Source organism: Labeo rohita, chromosome 5 (assembly GCF_022985175.1).
Source record: "Labeo rohita strain BAU-BD-2019 chromosome 5, IGBB_LRoh.1.0, whole genome shotgun sequence".
Lineage (NCBI taxonomy): Eukaryota > Metazoa > Chordata > Actinopteri > Cypriniformes > Cyprinidae > Labeo > Labeo rohita.
In genome coordinates, this window is record NC_066873.1 from 3572972 (window position 1) to 3593195 (window position 20224).

At 38.2% G+C, this 20224-nt stretch overlaps 1 protein-coding gene across 3 annotated transcripts; it reads right to left on the bottom strand.

The window, feature by feature from the left end:
• Positions 1-3271: 3271 nt before the first annotated feature.
• On the bottom strand, positions 3272-19197 carry ythdc1 (YTH N6-methyladenosine RNA binding protein C1). 3 transcript variants are annotated; one of them, XM_051109360.1, is made up of 17 exons: positions 18983-19197; positions 18204-18305; positions 17562-17854; positions 15572-15956; positions 13141-13230; positions 12373-12426; positions 12114-12208; positions 11924-12032; positions 11700-11817; positions 11532-11616; positions 10042-10211; positions 6890-6969; positions 6488-6524; positions 6371-6410; positions 4635-4700; positions 4388-4546; positions 3272-4267 (listed from the first exon to the last, which is right to left on the bottom strand). In XM_051109360.1, the coding sequence occupies exons 1-17, from the start codon at positions 19008-19010 to the stop codon at positions 4046-4048; spliced, it is 2133 nt and encodes a 710-aa protein (XP_050965317.1). In that variant the 5' UTR covers positions 19011-19197; the 3' UTR covers positions 3272-4045. The 3 variants fall into 3 exon arrangements, with proteins under 3 accessions (XP_050965317.1, XP_050965316.1, XP_050965318.1); XM_051109359.1 differs by having other exon boundaries at positions 15572-15959; XM_051109361.1 differs by lacking the exon at positions 13141-13230 and having other exon boundaries at positions 15572-15959.
• Positions 19198-20224: the final 1027 nt, after the last annotated feature.

Genomic DNA, 20224 nt, shown 5'->3' on the forward strand with positions numbered 1-20224 from the left:
TGGCCTCTGGGTTACAAGTCTGACTCTCTAACCCAGTGGTGTCAAACTCAGTTCCTGCAGTTTAGTTATGACCGTGCTCCAACACAAAAACCATGTAGTTTTCAAATAAGCCTGAAGGACTTGATTAGCTGGACCAGGTGTGTTTAATCAGGGTTAAAGCTAAACTGCAGGGCTGTGGCCCTCCAGCAACTGAGTTTGACACCCCTGCTCTAACCATTAGAAAGGGAGTGAGACCCTGCTTGTAATAGGGTTCTCTCCTGGAAGCAGGCCTGGGATAAATGTCCGGAGGGTATGTTCCCGGATGTGGAACAGTGGACCAGCGTTTTATCCTAGCAAGTGATCTTGGAGAACAGGGATTCTCAAATTTGGCTCCTGAGATCCACCTTCTTGCCTGGAAGTTTCGAGTTTGCCTAGTAAGAGCATGATTAGCTTGTTCAGGTGTGTTTAAATTTGGGTTGGAGCTAAACTCTACACGACACCGGGCCTCCAGGAGCAGGATTGGACACCTATGGTTTAGCTCCAACCCCAATCAAACTCTCCAACCTGTGATTTTCAAATGATCCTGAAGACATTGATTTGCATGCTCAGGTGTGTTTGATTAGGGTTAGAGCTAAGCTCTGCAGGAAAGTGGATCGTGCAAGCCAGATTTGAGGATCTCTGCTGGAGAGGCATGGGAGTTTCCTTATCCCAGGGCTGGGTAACTTCAGTCCTGGAGGGCCACTGTCCTGTAGTTTTCTAGTGACCTTGAAGACAATGATTAGATTGTTCAGGTGTGTTTGATTAGAGTTGGAGTTAAATTCTGCAGGACAGTGGCTCTCCAAGACTGAAGTTGCCCAGCCTTGCCTTATCCAGTGTACATGTGTTTTGTGGGCTTGGATAGGGCTTACAATCACGTTCCTTCAGGTGTCTTTTAGGGTGCAGTACAGGAGTACAGGGTACCGGATCTGCTTTAGTGGAGTCCAATTTCTATAACTGGTGCAAGAACCATGTCCGCATCCTTGGCATGACGTCAAGGTCCTAGCGAGTGTTGGACTCCACCAAGACTGTTCCTTGACACCAATTCTGTTTGTGGTATTCACAGGATCTTAAGGCATAGCCAAGGAACATAGGAGTTCCAAGGGGTCTTAGGGTGGCACTGATTCTATTTGGAGACAATGTTGTCCTGATGACCTCATTGACCTGTGACCTAAAGTAATTGTGGTAAGTTAGTGTGGTTTCTGGAAAAGTGTCAAGAGATGAGGATGAGGGTTATGACCTTAAATCTGAGGGCATAGATATCAGCTGATAAAAGGTGTATTGTCCTCTTTGGGTAGGGGTGAATTGCTTCTCCAAGTGGAGAAGTGTTGTCCACAAGTGAGGGTAGGTTTAAGCATGAGGTTCATATGCAAATTGGTGCAGTGACAGCAGTAATACAATCATTGTAGCAGACTGGTATAGTGCAGAACCAAGAATGCAAAACCCATCATAACCAATGCAGAGATTCAATAAATAACTTACATAGAAACATCTAGAGAACATTAATAAATAAAACTCACAACCTACTCAGTGACAGCATCATTAAATTTTCAGTGATGATAAAGATGATTAATATATTCAAAGTATAGAATCAGGTCATGTACCATGCAGTCTTTGCCTGAGAAGACCTGCTGGAGAAGTTGAGAGAAGTTTGACATCTTACTGACCAAACCTTTTCATGTGAGGGGAGTTCCTGACACAGAAGCTTAACTTACCTTAGGTGTTGCTTGTTCACTAACTAAATTTGTGTACTGAGGTAGGGGTGCAATTCCAGTGCCCATCCTAAAGGCCAATACCGAAGCCTTGAATTTGATTCAGGAGGCTACAGTTGGGTTAAGACCAAGAGGGTTGAAACATGGGTTCTTTTTTGTAATTGAATTCCCAACATACAGCGTTCTGGATCATCTGCTTGTTGGAAGGCCATTCAATAGAACAGGGGTGGCGAACGTTGGTCCTGGAGAGCCACTGCCCTGCAGAGTCTTGCTTCAACCCTAATCAAACACACCTGAACAAGCTAGGTCTGAGGGGTTACTAGGAAGCTACAGGCAAGTGAGTTTTCAGTAGGGCTGCAGCTCTCCAGGACCAGAGTTTGCCACCCCTGCAATAGAGCTTTGCAGTAGTGCAGCTGAGTAGCATATTAACAAAATAGTCTGATTTGTATGATGCTAAAAAGCCTGGGAATGCATTGCCGAGTGGTTGCTGAGACATGGGTAATAAGGTACCTTTCTTGGTGTTAAGTGATGTATTTGCAAGGTTGAAGGTCCCTACTATGAGATATTTGTAAGGCTGAGAAACAAATTAAGGCAGAGTCGGCAGGTTTGATTAACCGGTCAAGATGCATATCATCTGCACAGCAGTGACCGAAAAGTCATATGCATTTATGATTGCAGGTTGTGAAGATCGAAAAGAGCAGGGGGACTAAGTACTGAACCTTGATGCACCCCAATGATTAACTTATGTATCTCGAAAACTGTCAGTGTGTGGTGGAGAGAGCTGATTGCTGAAAATGAACACTTTATCAGTAGAAAAGGTATCAAAGTCATCTGGGGCCTCATTTATAAAACATGCATAAGCACAGATTTGATCAGATGTGGTAAAGAGCTTAGCGGAGAGATCTTTAACCCTGCTCCTGGAGAGCTACGGTCCTGCAGACCGCAGTTCCAAACCTGCTCCAACACACCTGTCTGTAATTAACACATAGCACTGAACACCTTGATTAGCTGGTTCAGGTGTGTTTGAGTGGGGTTGGAGCTGAAATCTGTAGAACAGTAACTCTCCAGAAGCAGGGTTGGAGATCCCTGGCTTAGTGCCACATTAGGGTCTAAACCAGTGGTTCTCAACTCCAGTCCTCAGGGCCCACTGTTCTGCACATTTTGTATATTTCTGAATCTGACACATTCAATCCAGTTCTTTCTCCTAATGAGCTGATGATCTGAATCAGGTGTATTAAATGAGGGAGACATACAAAATGTGCAGAGCAGTGGGCCTCAAGGACTGGAGTTGAGAAGCCCTGGTCTAAACAGACATACTTTTTTGTTGCAGAGTTAGAGTACAGCGGGTATTTGAAAAGCAAGCAATTTTTTACTAACTTTAAAATATTAACTTTTCATAATGTTTAGAAAAATTAAAACATTTCTTAGAAGCTAGGCCTAAAGGCCGATTCACTCTCCTGAACAAATGTATTATGTATTTTATGTATTAATAGAGATGTATTTTTATTTTCAGTGAATGAATCATTCATATAAACAAAACAAAAGCAATTCATTTTCTTTTTATTTTTTGTTTTGTACAAAATGTATCCATATAGTATCCAACAGACTTCAACAACAAATGGCTTAAGTCAATTTACAAACCTTCATGACATTTCTCCTTTCACTGAACAAGAATCAAGTGTGGGAGTATTTTCCCACTTCCCGATCAGAACACTAGAAAACAAGCCTGCCTTCAGACAAAGCTAAAGAAACATACTTGATACAACAGTCATATTGAGCAGTGCCTTGGAATACTGGCACCTATGACCTTATTTAAATGTACAACAGAAATCACAAAGACAAGCGCTGAGTTAGCAAACACCTAAAAACGGCAACAGCCATGTAAGGAACGGACAGTCTGGCTCACAATCTGAAAGTGGTAAGGAGAGAAAAAAAAAAAGCATACACAGGGAGCAGCTCCTTCTCAACAATGTTGGACCAACTACAGAACCAATGATTAAAAATAGAAAATAAAAAAAGAAAATTGAGGGTAAAAATGCTTTTTGGTTTTCACAGTTAAGTTTTAATGCACTGCATGCATGATGCTAACAATGGCATGAGATTGAGAAAACATTTGTTTTAAAATGCCCAGAAAGATTCAGTTCAGCTTTCTGATGAACTTTAACTGTATTTAAAAAAACAAAACAAAACAAAACAAAAAAAAACATAAATGAAATTTAGCTATCTACAAAACGAAAAGGGAGAGGAAAAAAAAAAAAAAAAAAAAAAAAAAAAAACCACACAAGGGAAAAAATAAACTGGTTTAAAACCATTTTCCCCTATCTCCGGTATCTGCCCCTCTCCTTCTCCCTCTCACGGTCTCGAATCCGCTCTCTTTCACGGTCCCGTTCTCTGCCGCGCTCTCGTTCTCTGTCACGACGTCCGTCCCGTGGCCGGTCGCGCTCTCTCTGTCTGTCTCGCTCACGTGGTCGGCTCCTACGTCCACTCACCACCGCCTGCGTTCGTCTCAGGAAATCATCCACACGCATGTCGTAGTCATGCTGCCAAAGGTTTTAAGTTCGAATGAGTAATCCAAAAATCAAAATGCAGTTTTCAGGGCAGATCTTTAGTTGATCAACGCTATGGTAGTATTTTAACCATTTTAAATAACTAAACATTACCAAACTGGAAGCGAAAGAGCGAACAACCCTCTTTTCTCTGAAGCGTGCATCATGGGGCATGGGATGGTGTCCAGAGTATGGAGGGTGGGCCTGGGGTGGAGGAGGATGATGCTGGTAGTACGGGTGCTGAGGAGGATGCTCCATTCCAGGGTACGGGGCCTTCAGATAAAACACAGTGTTGGGATTTAAACACATGGATAATGAGTACAACAGATAGAGAAAACTCAGAGAATGTGTTGAGTCTTACCATTCCTTGCCATGGTGGTGGAGGCCCAATGTTGTGGTGGAATTCTCTCATGTAGTCATTGTAGGACTAGAAATAAGAAAATAATTTAATGTTAATAATGTTTAAAAAAAACACATTTATGACGTCATTTTTATAGAACTGAACGTTCAGCTAATTAGAAATTCAAGTCAACATGAAATCAAAGTAAAATTAACATTGTTTGCTTTTAAACAAGGTTCGTTCAGATACTATAAAATAAAACTCTCAAAGACTTTAAGCACTAGATTTTGATTTTCAAGCAGTTCAATCAGAGATTACACTTATCAAACAATGTCTTCTCTTTCAAATTAAAACCAGTTAATTTTCTGAAGAGATTTGTATTTGTTTCTTTCTTTTTTTTTCTTTTCTTTTTTTTACTGTACTGCCTTAATACTTTCATGCTTTCTACAGTTTAACAAAAAAAAAAAAAAAAAAAAAAAAAAAAAAATTTGTAAAACCACTCTGAAATCCTGATCTGAATCAAATGATTTGTGAACCCACTCTGAAACTCCAATCTGAATCAAATCATTCACATTAATGCGAAGTTCTTATCTAAATCAAATGATACGTGATCTGAATCAAATGATTTGCGAACCCGCTCTGATGTTCCGATCTAAATCAAATCATTCACATTAATGTGAAGTTCCTATCTAAATCCAATGATTCAAATACCCACTTTGAAGTCCTGATCTAAATCAAATGATCCATTATCTGAATCAAATGATTCACAAATCCACTCTAAAATTTCAATCTGAATCAAATGATTCAAGATATGAAGTCTCGTTCTGAATCAAATGATACGCAATCCAACTGGAGCACTTCAAATCATTGAATCATTTTCCGACGCAATGGTTTAACTGATTTGGAGTTTCGAAAAACTCAGTTTGACTCATCACTACATGCTTTTTAAAATCATTACAAGCAAAGTCGAAATTCAAAAATGATTGGATCTTTTAATTTGATCTGTTTTTTTCCCTAGTAAATCGCTTTAAATGAACGATCAAAGTCACAAGTTTGAACCAATTGGAGTGGTTCCAGCGTAAATGGCTCACTCAATTGATTCAGTTCACCTATTCCTCTTTTCAGCCATGTTTACACGTCACTGTCAGTACTACTACTGGCTTAGCTTGCTATTTTGTTTTTACGTTTTTTTTTTTTTATTAACAGACATTTTTTTTTTTTTTTTTTAAATTGCGTGAATTTTGCATGAAAACAGATTTATATTAAAAAAAATTAAACAACTTTTATAGATACTATAAAATAATATCATAATTGTCTTTCAATAATTCAAGCACTTTTCAAATAACTCTTCAGGAATATTGTTATTTTCAACGGTTTTCCAGGCCTTGAATTTTAAAATCAAATTGAAGTACTTCAAGCACTTTATACACCTTGTAAGAATGTTGTTACTGCATTACTGTGCACAATTCCACATGGTGCAAAGGGTTGCCAAGTATTTTCAAAAGAAAGTAGCTAAAGCCTGCATGTCATATGTCAATTAGCATATTCATCAAATCACTGCATCATATTTGCAATGATTTGCTAGTGTCAGCCCTATTCACCCTTTTGTTTCTCTCCTACTCCCTGTGCTCTCATACTGTATTTTAATACAGCCAAATTCCCAATATATAACGCCTGCAGTGTGAACCTGGGGTTGTGAAAATGGGTTGTGAATGGCATTTCAAGTTGATTTCAAACTAAAGAAAATGAAAACTTACTCCGTTGAGAAACACATCTCTCCTAACACCAGAGAAGCGCCTGTGAAAAGACAATAAGTTATAATACAACTCCCATTAACAAATGGAGGATACAGAGGGAAAGGCAACAATACCAACCTGTCCACCGGTGGATTGCGAGGGTCTTGCATAAAACCTAAACAGACAGCAAAAACAAGACAAATTTCACCAATTACAGAAAAGCACAGTACAAACAATAAAACCAACAGTCCCAAAATAACAATCTCATTTAAAAACCCAAACAAGTGCTACAACCATCTTGGCAAAAAAGCAAACATTTAAAAACTCAAGATCAGGTGCTGTTCAGATTTCATACTTACTATGCAGAAAAACAACTGTCACCTAAGGTGCCATCCTTAAAACACAAGTCACGATAAAGAGCCATAACAAAAGGAGAAGAAAAACTCTGTGTGGCACATTACTGTGCCGTTCTTTCAGAAGGCAGATCACTGAAGAGCGAGAGAGAAGAAACAGAGAGATCTACATGTTGCGGATATTGACCTGGTCTCTGGGGGAATTCTGGCGTGTAATCAATCCTGGGCCGCTTCCGGTTGTGCATGTCATATTCCTCTGGACGACGCCTACGTAAACCAGGTACATTAATGTGAAAGATGGCACTGATTTGAAAAAACAGACAGAAATGAACCATACAAACAACAACATGACCTTCAGTTATCAGTGTGTGGGTACAAGATTACATTGTTTTTCCAGATTTCTTTCTCTCTGTACAATCTAGTATGTCAGTTAATAGTAAAACACTAGTGAACTGTATAGCAGTAATTGGTGAGCAACCTAATGAATGCTAAACTGCATGACACCAAGTAAAACACGGCTGTAAGCAAGTGTCGTGCATTCGCACAAACCTAATGTACTATCTTTGCATGGTAAGATCTTATTGTCCTGCATAAAAGAATATTCTGGGTTGAATATAAGCAATAAAACTATCTACTGACAGCATTTGTGGCATAATACTGATTTGGGACAAACCTGATGACCAACTAGCTGTGCAACAATGGTCTAGTTGGTTTATATAGATTTTTTTTAATTGCTTAACTTTTTATATCTGTAACAATAGTGCCATAAAACAGTGTGATTTTGGTGGCAAAACCCTATTTGAAAGTTTTTCGGTTTATCTCCACAGCCATACACATTCAGAAAAACATTGCGCATCATGCCGTGTTTTCAGCATCTCAGTGAAGTGTTAATTTTTAGAGTTAAAAATGCATCTTAAGACCCCTGCACTGTTACATTCCAGTGCACTGTTTTTAAATAACACATCAAAAGATATGTCTGATTTTAAAAGTTATGGCTACAGTCTAGTGCCTAGACAAACATCAAGTATATATAATAAATATACAGCTTCAAGAGTAAAGGAACAAGAGTGTGATGGAAATACTAACTCGTCTGTCTTATTCAACATTAAAAGCAGATAACTTTTTGATACATGCAAGCATATTCAAAAAAAGAAGTATCAAATTATTATCTGTGGTAATCAACACAATGCCACAAATGCTGCTGCAAGAGCTTAACTTGAATCCAGAACATTTCTTTAATACTCAAGCCACAGTAATGTGGTTCTTTTAATGCTCAACCCTCAGCAGAGCTCTACAGCGTGAGCATTTCACTGTGGTCAAATGTACAAACTTATTTGGACACCCATAAACGTGAAATCACAACTTAATAAATTTCTCAATGCATCTACTATTATTGGGAAATTGATTCACACTTCTGGTGTGCATGACATTCTGTTATTTCTTCAGGATCTCATGAGTTTTGCATTTTTACGATTGCCTGTCAAGTTCATAAAATTGTGTTTCCAGATATTTATGAATTTCAGCAAAATCTGATTAATACATTTGAATGTTTCACTGTTATATACACAAGTTAACAACTATAAATTAAATGTTACAAATATATTTTGGGATCAGTTGTTAAAACTGCCTATTGTTTGACAAATACATTAGGGAAGTTTGCTAATAAACCTTTTTTTTTTAAATGCCAGGTATGTGTTAACATTAATGTTAGCCCTTAAAAAGTAATCCTGAGCTTTACCTCAATGTTACCGTAGAGCCCTGCTCAGAATTGCCTAGTGTTTGTTGTGTCCTAAAGCCAAAAAACCCACATGCCACCAACTGTGCAATGAGTCTCGTAAGATTTTTTTCCTAAACTACTCGAACACATACTCAATAAATGGGTGCCCTTAGTGAAAATGTCATTCTAACATATGGTAACCCAATATGTCAAAAAAAAAAACAAACAAAAAAAAAACAGTATCTACAGTGGAGAACAATAAAATCTGGTTGAGAGTGTGACATACCGCATTCTTGTAGTTTTGTGACTGTTAACGTTGGCAAATACTTTAAAGAGTAAAAGTTCATTTAAAAGTCCATCTTATGCTTTAACACATTTTAAATGGGAGGGCTTGGTAAAGCAGAAGAAGGGGGAGTGATAAGGAGTGGTGCAGTCCATTGCAAAGCAAACCAAAAAGACCAAGAGAAGATCCAGACATCTGGAAATAACCCTTCTCTTGGGGTACTCAGTCCATGGAGGGCTCAGAGAAACACAGAAGAAGGGAAGGGTGGAGGCATCATTTTACACCATCTTTAGTCCAGCGGAGGGAAACCAAACCGCCTACCTACCACCAGCTGGAACATCCCAACGATTGAGAGGAAGGGGCTTTTCGCAACAAAGAGGGTGGGGAAAGGGGAGGGGTGCGTACACGCGTAACGCATCCGAACTGGAGTCCGTCAGTCGGGGCTGGGGGGGCCAGACAACGCAAACCAACAAACTTCCTCATAATGTTTGTCTGGAGAAAGTAAGGATGCGTTTAAGTCCTTTTTTTGGGCCATATTTTGAGCACTGTGGTATGGAACAGAGTTCATGTAAAGCAGCGCTCTGCGATTTGAGTCCATAAGCACTGCAAACGGGACGACTACCCACTTCCGGCAGCTTTGCAGAAGAACATGCTCTCTTTTTTTCCCTTCCTCCCTGTCTCTCCCTCTCTGTTTTCATTCTTTCCTTCACCGTTTGACGCTACACCCCGCACACTTCAACTATCTATATTCGTAAGCACACACCGGAGCTTTTTTCTCTGCAAAGAAGTCCCAAAATACGCTCCTCTTGAACGCTTTCTTTCTTTTTTTTAAACAACGACTGCTTTCTGCCCCTCAAATCGACGTGCCATCTTCTGTTTAATTATTAAGGCTCCTTTTAAAAGAGTCCCAAATTTGACTGGCTCTATCCCCCATGGACACTCCTGCAAGAAAAGGCTTTGGGAACAAATTTAAACACAGTCTCATCTACAGAAAGAAACAAACCTCAGTGCTACAACTACAGAGTTAACTAGACCATTCTGAGGCTTAAGTTGTTAACAGTTAACAGAGGCATTATCAGGTCAATCGTTACACCATTTCAACTCCCATTAACCGTCAAAATTAACAATAGCACGGATGATTTATGCTGTGACTTTCCCCACAAAAGCCGCAGCCGGTCCGGTCTGCTCTGGTCGGCCTGGTTCGTGGCTCTTCTCTGACCCTCGCTCAAGTGACGATGGAGACGAAGGTGGAAAAAATAACAAAAACACACACTTGCTCCCTTCGCGTCAGGTGACAGGGACACAAGTGCGCACTATCAGTCCAAAGAACATTTCTAACCTTCCCATGTCCCGAGGGACGGGCTCTCTGTGGGGTAGTCTGCCCCGAGATCGAGGCTCTGAGTGCATCCTCCTCTTGTGGCGCATTTTGTGAATGACTTGATACAAGTCAATGCTCTCGTCAGGTGGGAAGAGCATGCACAGCTGTGTCCCGCAGTCTGGTTCGATCTCCTGCAGCCCGCCATTCACAGAGGTCCAAGAGGTCATGCCAAGCAGAGAAAAGAAAGAAAATTACTTTACTAACATTAATTTACAAGATTATCTGACTGCTTGTCTACGAGGCTAAATAGTGCATGGAATGAGAGGCCAGACGTCAACAGGAAACCACTGTCTTTCATAAAAAGGCTCTGAAACAAATTACGCTTTTGGCTGACACTATTGAAAGCAGATACAAGTACACAGAGAATATCAGTATAAGAGAGCATTTTGGGCCATGAACCTGTCACTTGCCTTGATGATGTGTTGCACCAGCAGGAAATGTGAGGCAGACCGCTTTTTTTTTTTTTTTTTTTTTAAATCAGTGAAGGAGTCAGTGTCTTGTGTATCAGACTTGCTTGACTATTGGAATCTCCTGAATGAATGACTCAATGACATACTTTTTTTTTTTAAACCATTACAATACAAGTGTTAACATACTGACATTTTGATCGCTACTGTAGACAATAAGTGTTTAAACCCAAACTATAAACTTTTATTCCAGTACTTCTGTCATTTAAATGTAACACAGAAATAATGATTATAATGTGGTTGAAAAGACTGTTTGTGTTGCTCTTTCTGGATCAGCAGCAGTATGAATGCAGATTTCAATATCTTTAACACCTGTTTCAAATCGTAAGCATTAGTGGAGCATGAGCAGCGTGTTTTGTCACCGCCCATATCAGTGAATGACCGGGCTCACATCGGAAGCGTGATGATGGCTGACCCTCTGATTCATTAACATGGGCAGCGACAAAATATGAAACAGTCGTAACAGACATAGCTAAATCATTGTCATTCAGGAATAAGATCGCGTGGGTGTTTGAATCGGGATCTTGAACTTTCAAGGATTAATCGTGCTGCTCTAACGCAAACACTGCAAAATGTTTTGCGAGGATATCGTCACATGCCTAATTTTCAGGTTTAAGTCCCCACCAGGATATATTAACCAAACCACACACAAATACAAAAAAAAAAAAAAAAAAAAAAAAAAACTAAAAAAAAAAAAACCCTTAAATATTTATCTGATAAATTTTACAATTACTGATAAAAATGGAATGCATTTTTGTTTGGGATCAATGAAAAAAATAGCAACTAGCAGGGCAGGTAAAAAAATAAATAAATTAATCTGACTCGAAAAATATATACAGGTCAAAACCAAAAAAGGCTTTAAGCATATAAATACTTAAAATATAACAACAACCTGGATTCATTGTATGTAGCGTATTTTTGTTACAATTAATCCCTAAAAAAGAAAATTAGGTAAATTGGGTTTTTCACATTAAAACGACTAACCTGTCCATCACGTCCAATCTTCACAGGCTTGTGCTCATTCCATGGGTTGGAGAGGTGAGCCGTTTTTGTGAAAGGTAATTCCCGCCTTCGAACAGAACGAAAAACCTCAGTAGGTCAATAATTGTAGACTACAAAAAAATAAAAAATAAATAAAAACACTGTTTTTACCTGCAAATCCAGTCAATCTTGAAGACTCCTCCAAGCATCTTGGCGTTCATGCCTGCGGGCAGGACCCAGTGGATGGGAGAACCTCCATGATGAGATTCAGACGAGAGCCGAGCAAAACCTGCAACACAAACACACATTCTTATGTGCACCAACATAAAGCCACACTAAATGAGTTTACAGTTGCAAATCATAGCAAATATAAGACAATATTTGTAGAGACATACCTTGAAACTTTCCACTCTCCCTAACTGAAAAGATTAGCACAACACTTCGAGCAGATCGAAAAGCGGCATTGAGTTTTTTCTCGTTGACGGGCAAAGTGGACCAAACACCCTGCGGAGAGATCACGCACATCATGTTATCTGAGCAAAGCCTAAATTAAATTCAAGAAAGTCGCTTCAAATAGTGGCATACCTTTGCTTTAGCCAGGGAAACATTTTCATGATTGTTGCTCTTAATTAGAAAAAATCTGGCCTCCCTCAGGATATACTTCAGCTTACTGGTTTGATCTTTAAAAAGACAAAAGATGAAAACAGGTCACAAAAGCACTAACGGTAGTCAGTGAATTGATAACAGTGATAATGAAAACAATTCAAAACAAATTTCAGTAGACTACTGACACGGCAAAGGAATTAAATGTGCAAACATCTGAATGTGAGTGTGATTTTCTTACCCTTCCTCACAGCTCTGACAGAAGAGGACAGCTTTTCATGTTTCTTTTCAGACCCTAGAAGTCAGAGACACACTACGCATTAACATTCAAAATACAGATAGAAACGTGCGCTGCTGCTGGCCGGTCCTATAGAACATGAATGCTGTACAACTGCATTTAACAAAGATCACTCCCACAAGCTTAACATAACGGTATAAGATTAGACAAAATGTAGTTGTTGGAAATTTACACTATTTCAGGTTGCCATCAGGTGTGTATAAATGCAATTATGATTCAGCTATCTGTAATCTGACCTGCTCCGCCAAGGATCAGTCAATCTACACTTCAGCCAATCGACATGCACGATCAATTTTATCTGAATTCTCCCCTTGCATTACAATTATAACAATTAAGTTTTTTTTTTTTTGTTTTACTGCTCTAAGAACTATCACACGTCTCTGCAAATCTGAAACACTTAAACTACAGGACAGACCGCTGTCTCAGTTGATCAACTTTTATTCTCCTCTTGCATAATTTCAGTCAATCTATGTTCATTTATTAATTTCTAACTAGCCGTGTAATAAGCAGGACAGCATACAGTCAAGTTGGTTGTCATGGTTTATTTTGACCAGCTGACTATATGTTAGCTTTTCCATATATTTAATTTTTCAATTCAGGTTTTTCTTTGAAAGCCACCAGGGCAGAGGCAAGTCAGCTTACACTGCTGAATGACTAAAACCTAATCTGAAATTGTTTTATTAGTATTGTTAAGGGATTATTATTTAATACCTGTATAGGATTCTGAAGCTGAACTTCCACTTCTATCAAAAACGATTGGTGATATCCCTCTAGCGTGCTTCTTGGCTTTGCTTTCCTCATCTGAACAGTAAATGGGAGAACACGTCCCTTACGTTAGAATATCAAGGATTATTTGAGATCTTATGGGCGCCAATTTCTAGCCAAATAGTTTTTCTGTCCTTTGATGAACACAGCCAGGTAGCGACCCGTAGTGAAAACTTCTAACAACGTGAGATCAACTAGTCACAGGTAAGAATACAGTTGTAAGGCAAGTTGCATAGTTCTTATGAACATGTAATAAAACATTTGCATGGTCTTTAATCTGCAGGTCTACACCAAAACCCAGTGAACTGCCAATCTAGGCGAACTTGGAAGCATCACAGAGGCTCTCCTGATGTAAAGGTTGCTGAAAAGATGCTAAATGAAATCCCAAAATACTTTCCAACAAACTCTCTAATCTTCGTTGTTCACATTGCAGGCAAATGTAGCCCAAATCCAAAATTTTTGCTCACGTGACTCAGATCTGTCTCTTTTTGTCATGACAGTGTGAACAGCACAAACCACATGGAATCTGATCTTTTCAATTCCAATTTGTGCCACTTCCGATACACGATGCACTACATCTGATACAGGTCAGATGTTTTGCAGTGCCACCACAGTGTGAAGTCATATTGGAATTCATGCAACTTTTACGTCACTCTAGATCAACATTCGTCATGATGCTGAGCTCATGGGATTCACTTCAGAGATTTTAAATACCTAACGTTAGCAAGACAGTTGTGAAAGGTAGTCAGTGCAGTAAGTACAGTAATGTGTCAGAACTCATACGTATTACAGTGACAACTCTATACACAAGCAAAATGGGCTTATTATAAAAGTTTCAAAACTCTGCCTCCTTCTGTCACACCCTTGTCTTTATTTTTCATATTGCCTGCACATAATTTCACTGGTTTCAGCAGCATATCACAATAAATATATCCACAATCGCTTACTCTAAAGTAGTGTTGGGCGATATGCTCAATTTTTGCATTCGCGAGCTGTGCCCCCAAAACGAGTTACCGTGCCCTCCTTTTCCATCTTCTCCCCTCCCTGCTGAACGTGATCAATTTTGAAAGTAAAAACAAAACTGGAAAAACAGCTCACATAAGAAAACAATTGCATGCTTTCACTAGCATCAGAAACTGTAAGCAATCACAGATTGCCCGCTTCCCACCCGAAACACCAACCATACCCACTCTAGTCAATGCTTGTGTTGCAGTCACATCGCGGCAAGTTTCTGATGCACCCCAGAAGCGGATCTTGTGCCTTGTCTATTTTTGACAGATAATAATAATAATCGTCTTGCCATTGTCAAAGCCATCAGTAACAGGCGATATCTCTACTATCGTCCATTGGCACAACCCTATTGCCAAGTCCACAGTTTTCCCGCAGAATTGGGCTACTTTTTCCACTGTTGCCGGGGTTGTTTTTCCAACTTGTTAGGTTGAAACACTGTATTGTTCTTTTGTACATGCAGGTCAGTTCAAAACTATGATCTGTTCACACTGGAAACCTGATATTTATTCAACTTATTCAACTGAGTTTATGGTGGAAAACTACATTACCCATAATGCTGTACAGAAAATATGGAGCAAAAGAGCTTACTCCCACAAAGCACTGTAAATGACAAAATCCAGTCTTAAAATAAAATGTTAAAGTTACCACTGCATTTTTCTGAAAAAAATTAAATAAATAAATTAATAAATAAATACATTCAGCGATTGATATATAGTTCATTTATAGTTATTTTCAAAGCTTGAATGTACTGTCATTATAAAAAAAAAAAACTTCATTACTGTTTATTTAATTCTAACAAATAAGCTAAAAAGAAACTAACCAAAATTAAATGTGTTTATAATTTCCACACAGGAGAATCTTGGTGTTGTTTCCAAACAAAAGGAAATACATATTTCGCCAAAATGAGTTGAAAAATAGACATATCGGATATCGGCACTATTGCTTGGTCTGCTATAGATCGTTTAATATGTGCATGCACATTTTTTTAACCAAAATGATGCATACTGTTTTTAGAGTACATCTCATCAGCATCCATCTATTACTTTAGTATGGTAAACTGTTACCCATCATAGCATCATAAAATAAAATGATTCTATGATTCATTTAATGTGCTCCTGTAAGCAGGTGAAAAAACTATTCCTAAGTTATACAGACCCTGAAACATTATATTTAAAGAATGTCTCCAAATGGTAGCTTCCTATGTAGACAGCAGACTATGAGGCAGCTCACTAGGGTTTGGAACAGAGTATTTTAGCAACCTATCAGAGAACATCAACAACGTGAGCATGAGGATTATGACTGTGAAAATGCTACACGAAAGACATTTTCCACTAATCACCCAACTGCGCTCTTCAGTAGCTCATACCTGATGCCTCTGAGCCTGAGGCTGAATGCACAGACTCTCCCTCCGAGAAGGACACAGACTCGGACTGGGAATCACTGGCCTCACTGCGAGTATCGTAGTCGTTCTGTTCATTTCCCTCTCTTGGGTCCTCCTCCTCCTCCTCCAGTTCATACTCCTCCTCTTCTTCATCTCCTTCCTCCTCCTCTTCTTCCTCCTCGTCCTCTTCCTCCTCCTCCGCTTCCTTCTCTTCCCCTTCCTCCTGCATGGCTCCTTCCTCTTCGACATCCGAGCAGTTGCCCTCAGAGGAAGCCACGGAGCTGCCGGTCGCATATTCTTCTGAATGAGCCTCTTCCTCTCTGGAGGAGCGACTTGTTCTGCCCGTACTGTCCTCGCTAGTCCTCCGCATCTTCTGAAAACAGGCATGCATACATGTCAATCTCAAACATGTACAGGTGAGGTCTAGATTCTTAATACTGTGTTGTTACCTGAATGATCCACAGCTGTTTTTTTGTTTAGTGATAGTTGTTCATGAAACCCTTGTTTGTCCTGAACAGTTAAACTGCCCAATGTTCTTCAGAAAAATCTTTCAGGTCACACAAATTCTTTGGTTTTTCAGCATTTGTATGTATTTGAACCCTTTCCAACAATGACTGCATGATTTTGAGATTCATCTTTTCACACTGAGGACAACTGAGGGACTCATATGAAACTATTACAGAAGGTTCAAACACTCACTGATGCTCCAGAAGGAAAAATGATTCATTAAGAGCCAGGGGTGAAAACTTTTGAACAGAATGAAGATGTGTTCATTCTTCTTATTTTGCCTAAATATAATTTTTTCATTTAGTACTGCCCTTCGGAAGCTACAGAAGATACTTGCATGTTTCCCAGAAAACAAAATAAGTTAAATTTACTCTGACATTCAAATTCAGAAAGTTTTCACCCCCTGGCTCTTAATGTATCACGCTTCCTTCTGAAGCTTTTGAATGGGGTCATTTTTATAAATTCAACTATTATTTTCTCTTGTGGACTACATGTAAATGCCTTTTACATAAGTACTAAATAAAAAAAAAAATAACATGCATTTTGTATGATCCCTCTTATTTTGGTGAAATAATTAACATCTCGCAGATTCTGGAAAGTGTACGTAAACTTTTGACCTCAACTGTATCATCTCAGTCTCATCAATCACTTAACAACACTAGTCTCAGTCAATCTCCATTTAATAGCTCACCAGAGACGTGTGTCATAATACTAGCTACAATCGTGATAACAGTTTAACGCAATTTATATGCAAAAGCTTAAGAGATTTGCTTTACTAAAAAAACTAAACGTTAAAAAGGAAAAACAAATTATAGATACTAATGATTCACAGACAGCAGCCAACAGTTTAAAGCCAACAAGCAAAGCTGCTAACATGCAGCATATGAAAAGGAGAAAAAATGATTAGACAGTAAATTCAATATCTCATAATTTGTCACACTGCATTGCATTTAATCTCATTTCTTCCTCAATGTTTAATTTTATATTCAATTTCTGTTGTATTTCAGACTACTGTTAGACACACCTGAAAAACAAACGCTTTATTTAATTTGTATCTTTGTTTTATTGTGTTCATTTGACCTATTTTTTGAATATTGCTTTGGAATTTGTTTTTCATGTTATCGTAACAAACCTTATCTTCTTCATTCATTCAAATTCCTCAGACAATGATCAAATTTGTAGTTTTTGACTCCGGAAGAGATAACGTCATTTTTTAAAAAGGCACAAAAGGGCACATTTTCACTGACAAACTTGAATGTTTTGCATCATACGTCATCCCTTTTGTTTTTGTTCAGTAACAAAACAGATACATATTTTGAACAAGCAACGGCAGAACCTGAATCTGGCGCAACATAGATCCACATGAGAAGTACTTGTTGCAGCAATGCTGATAAACAGTGATAACACATTCTTCCTCATGCTTTTCTGTTTATCAACTTGATGGCCAAAAAACGGGTTCTTCTCTTACCTCCGTCAGCTCAGGCAGCAGGGGTTTGATCCGTCTCTGGGAGTCTCTGCTGCGGGACAGGCCTTTTTCACCATACCCTTTAGATAAATCAGCCCGCGATGCACCCCCTCTTCCAGCATGGTTCTTTCTGTCTTCATAGAGGTCTTCTGGTGCATGTCTTCCTCTGAGACTGCTTGTCTTTTTTGACCCAGAAGAAGGGGCAGCTCTCTTTAATGGCTGTCTGGTAGAGTGTCCTGATGCTCTGAGACGCTTTGCATCCTGGCTGTCTGCTCGGTCGTGCTTCCTTTTGGACCCTGAGGCATGAAGTAAACAATCAGTTAATGTGGTAACACTTTCATAGAGACAGACATTAAAGCATTAGCAATCCAGTTCTCAGTTTACACTGTCAGTGTTCTTGTATGAACACAGTGACAATTTACTCTATTTGTTTATCTTGTAAATGTGAGACACGTTGTCATTATGTAAAACGTTCAATTTTTTACAATGGAAAGCATGCCATATTATTGTTCAGCTGAGTCTATTTTAAGACAATACATTTTTGGCTACAGTCTCTGAAGACCTGCAAAATGACTACAAGTGTGACTGATTTGTCAATATTTAATCTGGCAATGTTTTAAAATGGTGTTTTTCACATTAAGGTACCTTTTTTCTCATTAATATCATGTTCACTCTCTGGGTTGTAGAGCTCATCATCCTGGTCAGGAGCATCGGTCAAAATGTCTTCCAGTACATTCAGTTCCCCATCTGGAAATAAATGTACACGGTGTAAAACTATTTTAAATACTGCATTTAAGTATATTGGTGTGTTTAGGTCACTTACACCAACATGAAACATAATGCCATATAGTAGATACAATATACACTAACAGACTCATGGGTATATATACACATTAAAAATTCATATCTATAAAACAAATACAGCAAGAGACACAGTCAAAACGATGTTTAATATGAAACTGTTCTCGTAAACATATTCAAGCAAAACGAGCAAACGCTGTAATGCTACATTCGCAGAAATTCATCCATTGTTAGTTTAGAAATATTTCAGTTACATAACGTCTTCTACGTAACATATACACACAACACATCTATGTTTGATGGGTAACTTCCTAAAAGCAAATTGGACAGATAACATACAACATCTTATTAACAAACAACGACATTTTTCCCAAAATCATTCAATATAAACAAAGCCCTCTGAGTTAGCATCCGGCTAAGCTAATCATAACTGTTATGTTTCCTCAACAAACTCTTTTCTAGACATAATGGGTATGTCTATGAAAAACGTAAATTCATTTACCAGAAAACAGAATTAATAAGCAAAACCGTATACTGTATTAAACAAATGGCAATAAAAACGCAGATGCCCATTTGTTTTTAACAAATCTTCGGCTAGTACAGGCACAAATATCATCGTTTACCTTTCTCATCTCTCCTGTCGGCAGACATCTTCAGCCCCCGTGGATTAAACAAACCTTAAAGGCCCCCTCTCTCTCTCTCTCTCTCTCTCTTGTTTTGTTCTTAACAGTTCTGTTAATTCCAAGTTCTTTTAGAAAATCTGACACACCATTAAATGTTTTGTGGCTCGATTGTGTATGTGTCTGCTCTAAAATGGCGGATCTCTTCCTCCCGCATCGCAGCGAATGAGGGTTGCCAAATATTCAGAGGTATATTACGCCTTTGTTATGTGCACGGACACACTTCGTACACATTTATTACATTATGTCCTAAAAGGTTGTTTATATTTCATAGATGCTACTGTTTATTGTTTATAACCTTGTTGCAGACCATTCAGTCTTAGGCTGTGGAAATCTAAAATAAACAATTATTACAAAAAAGAGGGAAATACATTTATATTTATTATAAAAAAAAATGTTACGTATAATGAAAAGTTATACATTACATACATATATATGTAATAACAAACAGGCACTGTCATCTTTCCATTGTTAAATACATCATCAATAAATCCAAGCAGCATCATGAAGTTTAATCCATGTATGTTGCCAGTTATTTAGAGGGTTTAAAGGCACACTTCATTTTCAATTGTATTAAGTATTGAAATTTTAACAAGAGTAAAATATGGTGCTCTCAAAACCGTGTTACTGTTAATTAAATTCCTCAAAGCTACAGGAATAGATTTGTTAACTAAATTGTTTCTATGAACAATTAAAAATTAAATTTTATCTTAAATTTCTCATGACATTACCCTCTTCATTCATTAAATGCATTTCATTCCAAATTCTTCTTAAAAACAGTCTTTATAAAATTAAGATGTCCTTTTATGTAAAATATATCTGTTATTCCAAACTGTAACATCATTTAGTAAAAGTATGCTTGTACAACATTTTCCAATATAATCACACCTGCATATAAAAATCAGATAGCTTTATAGACAGTACTGTACATCAAAATAACATCTTAAATGAAAGGAAATTCCTCTACACCTTTGGAAAAGATGAAAAGGAAGACCAAACCATAGAAACTATTCATATTTTACAAACCATTTTAACTTATTAAAGGGGTCATCGGATGCCTATTTTCCACAAGTTGATATGATTGTTTAGGGTTGTAATGAAAATCTCTAATATACTTTGATTAAAAATTCTCAATGGTTTTGTAAAACAACACCCTTTTTACCTTGCCAAATCAGCTCTGCAAAA